At 32.0% G+C, this 6,000-nt stretch overlaps 1 protein-coding gene across 3 annotated transcripts in view; it reads left to right on the plus strand.

Moving 5' to 3' along the window:
- HSPA4L (heat shock protein family A (Hsp70) member 4 like) overlaps positions 1–4,911 on the plus strand; it is a 50,462-nt gene extending 45,551 nt beyond the window's left edge. For all 3 annotated transcript variants that reach the window (XM_082653113.1, XM_082653115.1, XM_082653114.1), the window contains 2 exons: positions 125–286; positions 3,285–4,911. In XM_082653113.1, coding sequence (XP_082509239.1) covers positions 125–286; positions 3,285–3,476 — 354 coding nt within the window. In that variant the 3' untranslated portion in view covers positions 3,477–4,911. The remainder of the gene's footprint in view (positions 1–124; positions 287–3,284) is intronic.
- Positions 4,912–6,000: the final 1,089 nt, after the last annotated feature.

The following is a 6,000-nucleotide window of genomic DNA, read 5'->3' on the forward strand; positions in this document are numbered from 1 at the left end:
ACATGCGTATGTGTGAGGTATACACTCAATAAGAGTCTTAACTCTTTTAAGCAGAAATTATCAATAAATTGGTGCTTATTGAAAAACCTGTTACATTAAGTAAAGTTTTTTTTTTTCCTAATAGGATGAAAGATACGATCATTTGGATCCTGCTGAAATGGAAAAAGTTGAAAAATATATCAGTGAAGCCATGAGTTGGCTGAACAGTAAGATGAATGCACAGAACAAACTAAGTCTCACTCAAGATCCTGTGGTCAAAGTTTCAGAAATAGTCGCAAAGTCAAAGGTAAGAAACTATAAACTTCGCTTTTTCATGGGTTCAGTCACTAAACATTGTTAGTAGGAGCCATACTTTGAGAAATAATCAGTTGGCAGAAGAATATAGAAAAACAGGAATTTGAGGCTAATCTTTAATTTGGGGGAAAAAAAACATTCTAGGTGGGACATCTCTGTTCCTTGATTTAATTAGTCATATACACAAAGCTGTTTTTTAGATTTTAAGTGTAATACAGAATGAAGTAAAGCAATGTGACAACTCCAAATATGTCCGATTTTTCTAGGCTGTATAATACTTCTGAGCCTCCATTGTAAAACTGCAATATATGTTTGTCTTTGACGTAGTTTGAAACGTGTAAAATTCCATGGTAAAATCTTACTTATGAGATAAACTTTCCAGTTTAAAAAACATTACTACTGAAAATATCAGAGGTTATAGAAAACACTATGAAAAACACGGGGACAAACATGATAATAAAGATCAGCATCTAAGTAGAAAAATGAGTAAAGACATTGGTAAAACATCTGACAAAGAAAGAAATACATATCCAATAAACATGAAAAGGTGTTCATCTTCATTACTAATCTAAGAATTGCGAATCTCTTCTCTCTGATTTGGTTGTGTGTTTACATTCACAATCTTTGCCATAATTGCCAAGGGTGTGAAGAAATGGATGCTCTTCCTGAGCAACTTGGTTAAATTTTTTACCGTTTTTCTGGGACATCATTTCAGAATATGTATAGAAATTTAAAATGAGTTTACCCTTTAATGCAGAAATCACAATTCTAGGAATTCACCTTAATTTGACTGTTGCAGAAGTATATGCAGATAAATACCCTTGCTTATGATAGCAAAAAACTGGCAACAACCTAAATACCTATCAGTAAGAAACTAGATAAATAAATTGATGCATATTTCAATATTAAAACACATTTCAACAATTAAATATAGTATTTAAGATATCAGAGGTAAATCTATTTAGATATATAGATTTATACAACATATTCAGTGAAAAAGGAAAGATAACTTTATTTAGATTCTGTAATCTCACTGTATCAATTAGCATGTTCATAGATTTGTATGTTTGGAGACGTGTGTGTGCATGGACATACATCTAGGATGTTCACCAAAAGGTTAGTTATGTTAATCTATAGGAGATGGAATTTCAGGTGATTCTTTTTAATCTAGTTCAGTATGTCTGTAGGTATTTGATTCATTTTTAAAACAAAAACAGGTTTTAGGGTGTTTTTAATTGGAGTGTATTTGATTTACAAGATTAGTTTCAAGTGTACACACAGTGATTAATGTTTTATAGATTATACTTCAAAGTTATTATAAAATATTGGCTGTATTCCCTATGTTGTACAATATATCCTTGTAGCTTATTTATTTTATACATATTAGTTTGTACCTCTTAATCCTCTACCCGTATCTTTCCCCTCCCCAGTTCCCTCTCCCCACTGGTAACCTCTAGTTTGTTTATATCTGTGAATCTATTTCTTTTTTGTTATATTCACTCATTTGCTTTATTTTTAAAATTCCACATGTAAGTAATAACATACAGTATTTGTCTTTTTCTGTAAGCATAATACCCTCCATGTTGTTGCAAGCGGCAAATTGTCATTCTTTTTTTATGGCTGAGTAGTAATATTCCATTGTATATACGTGCCACATCTTCTTTGTCCATTCATCTGTTGATGGACACTTAGGTTGCTTCTTATCTTGGCTATTGTAAATAATGCTGCTTAGGAACATTAGGGTGCATGTATCTTTTCAAATTAGTAGTTTCATTTTTTCTGGATATTTCCCCAGAAGTAGAGTTGCTGAATCATATGGTAATTCTATTTTTAGCTTTTTGAGGAACCCCCATACTGTTTTCTATAATGGCTGTACCAATTTGCATTTCTACCAGACGTGTACCTAAAGTTCCCTTTTCCCTATATCCTTGCCAAAATTTGTTATTTGTATTCTTTTTGATGATAGCCATTCTGACATGTGTGAGATATGTCATTGTGATTTTGATTTGCATTTTTCTGATTATTAGTGATGTTGAGCAACTTTTCCTGTACCAAAATGGGTATTTTTTAAAATCATAAAATAAGAGTATTTTCCTTTTGAGAAAGTTTGACAAAGAATCTATAGTAATTTACTCCTAATCAGATGAGATGCAGAGTGTGATAAGAACAGTTTGCACTAAAACACTCTCCAAGGATGTTACTTTCTATGTTTCCGTCCCTATCCCAATATCTGTGACACTGGTCTTGAAAGAACTTAAAGTGTTTCAGTAGCTTTATCTGAAATGGTCTTTTATTTCTGTGTAGAAAAAGCAAGGATATGGAAAATATATCTCTTTTAAATTATTAAGTTGAATTTACTTTCATGGCTTATTTTTCCTTCAACAGAAAAGGCTACTGAGCTGTTTTCAGAAAGTAAATGAAGTCAGTGTGTATATTTATATAATTCCATTTATTAAAACTGTTTTTTGTAAATGTTGAGAAATTTTAATTTATGCAATAGGTATTACATGATGTAATTTTCATAACAGAGCTCTCGGCATAATTTAAAGGAATGAATTAAAATTTATTCCTGGGAATTCCCTGGCGGACCAGTGGTGAGGACTCTGCGCTCTCACTGCCAAGAGCCCAGGTTCAATCCCTGGTCGGGAAGCTAAGATGTCACATGCTGCACAGTGCAGCCAAAAAAATAAATAAAATAAAAACGATTCCTGCCAAAATACACTGTATTCAAATTATGAGGAAAAAATTTTAGGAACAGTAAATACAGAATATATTATTAAAGACTGAATAGTTTCTTATCACCCCTGACAAACACTAGCTGAGAAGGTAAATCGGTAGTTTAAGAATTAGTTGGTTATCTAGCTGAGCCAACAGCTATTCAGGAGTGTGGAATTATGTGGAAATTTAGAAAGTTAATGTGGACTTTAGAATGTTAATGGTAACTTGTTACATAATATTTTTAATATAATCAATTTTCTTCATGTCTTTAGGAACTGGATCATTTCTGTAACCCCATCATTTATAAGCCCAAACCAAAAGTAGAGGTTGCTGAAGACAAGGCAAAAGCTAATAGTGAACACAACGGACCAGTGGATGGACAGAGTGGGACTGAAACTAAACCAGATACAACAAAAGACAGCACACAGCATACTAAATCTTCTGGAGAGATGGAAGTGGACTAAGTCTTAATTTCACCTTCACGTAATTCAAACAGTGCAAGTAACCACAGGGTCCATTCTTCTTTTACACCTGGTACACACAACAGACATTTAGTTGTTCTTAACCACTTTTTGTCATTTGTTTTTTGGAGTAGTTTTGAAAAGTGTTTTATATTGAGTGCACCTCTTGTTCATTTCCATTGCTGCTTAATGTGAAGATTTAGCTGAATATACATTAACAAGTCAGTTTAAGCTTTCCTAATATATTTTATGTCAAACATGCAAGATTGATAAGTAGCTGGCAACCTTATTTAAAGCTTCTACTTGGATAAACCTCAGCTCCTTTATTCAGGAAAGGATACTGTATTGTGCTACTGTTGCAGAAGCATAGATTTAATTGCATCATTATTTTGAAAAACAAATATTGAAACTGATGTGGTTTAAAGCCACCAAGTCACTGACCTTTTTCTAGTTATGGTATTGTTATAATTTAAATATTAAAACAAATAAGAGGTTCCTTGACAAATTAGTCCATCTCGTTGGTGTGCCGTGAGAACTTCAAAACTTTGTTTTCATCATATAAATGAACTAAATCACACATTGAAAAGGAAAATGCACAATTTTATGTTAAGGTGACACCAGCAGTTAGCTTCTTTTCATTAGTCATGTGGATTGATGTTTCTTAGAGTAATTCAGTGTCTTTAGCACTTGAAACTTCTGATCTACTTGTCCTGAAGACCAGTTGCTGCTAAAGTGATGCTGGCCCAAAAATGATGAAGCATTTTTGATGAAAATACCTTCATGTTAAGGGGAAAATGCTGTTGACCTACTCAGACATGCATCTGTGATGTTGATAACCTTGTTTTAGTTTTAATAGTTGTTTTGGTCTTCTTAGTTGATTTTGTTAATATGTTGACAGAGGGCAGGGAGAAACGGCACAATGTGTATTGCATTGTATACATTTATCACTGATTTACTTAATGTTAACATATAAACACTAAATAAGCAGTAATACTTGAAAAGAAGCACTTATACCATAGGTCTTAGGACATACTGCTTGTAATAAACTTAACTGTGTTACACATCAACAGGCAAAATATAGAATGTTACATAGTGTAATATGATATGATGTGATTAAATTATAGTTCCTGCTGTTACAATACCTGTTCAGACCTTGGCTCCAGTTTTGGTGCTTCATATATAAATTATATGTGTTGAAGGGCTGTGAAATTAAGATATTTTAAAGACTTAATCTGTGCTTCATCACCAGACTTGTTCACACTGTTCAGTTCTGTGCAGAAGCTTGATATGGGAGCAGAATGAAATGACTTTTCAACCTACAAGAAAAAGAAGCATAGACAATGCATGGGCACTTGTGTTCTTAATGCCAATCAACTAGATTGACATAGGTTAAAATTTTGAAAGGTTCAGTTTTCCCCAAAGCTACATCATCTTTATATTAAGGATTAAAAAAAAATTAATATGGACTTTTCTTAAGTAATAAAAATTGAGAGTTTAATATCTTTAGGGATAGTCGTTACTTCTCACAACTAGTTCTCTAAGAGAGATTCTGTTTCTACAGTGTAGTCTGCACTGAAAGGAAAGTATGGAGCAGTGCATTTTGCAGGGATTTTTATTCATCATTTTTGAGGGAGATGTCCCTTTTTTGCATTAAAAAATCATATAGACCCAATATATTTTTTAATGTTTTCAAACTAATGAAGTAATTATATACATTAGTAATGATGAAATAATACATTTTTTTAAAAGCATGTTTGTTACTTTTCGTTTGTATGTTGAATATATAGGTTCACTTCAGTAAGAGCATAAAAGTTATGAAAGGGAATATATAACAGTACACATAGGGCATTCACAGCTTTTTAAGAAGAAAATCTCCACCCACTTTGTTAGGAGCTGTACCTCCAAAACTAATTGGGAATATATGGGAACAAAGCTTTCTGCATCTGAATTGTGTAGTACCTCCTGACATTTTCCAGGTCCATAAGTCAGTTTATATAGTTCTGTGTTTTAGTCAGAATTATAACATTCCAATTCCTGCAGTTATGTAACACTTCATTTAATAAGTTAAATATATCCAAAGATAATATGTATACTTTTCCTACCCATTTATTCAACTTAAATGATTTTCAAAAGCCCTTAACCTTATAATTATTTATTGAATACAGTAATAAAAGAGAAAATGTTCTCAATATAGTTTTGGGTAGAAGGCATGGGTTCAGTTTAATTTTAATCTGTATGAAATATGCAGTGCTTAGATGAAAAATTAAAGATCTTTTTTCAAAGTAAAAAGCCACTATTTTAGAAGTTATTTTTAAAAATACATTGCAAAATAGGATGTATTCCTGTAGTAAACAAATAAGAACTAAGTATGTAGGAAATGATTAATAGGATTAATAGGAAATGATTAATTTAATGTATTAATCTAATACACTACGACTCTGGAAAAGTATAAATTATTTGGTTTTAGAAATCAACTCCTGATAGCCAATCGCATGGTGATTTTAAAAACAGATTGCTAAATAATGTA

The sequence above is a fragment of the Grampus griseus genome (assembly GCF_964374135.1).
Source record: "Grampus griseus genome assembly, chromosome: 4".
NCBI classification, from domain to species: Eukaryota; Metazoa; Chordata; class Mammalia; order Artiodactyla; family Delphinidae; genus Grampus; species Grampus griseus.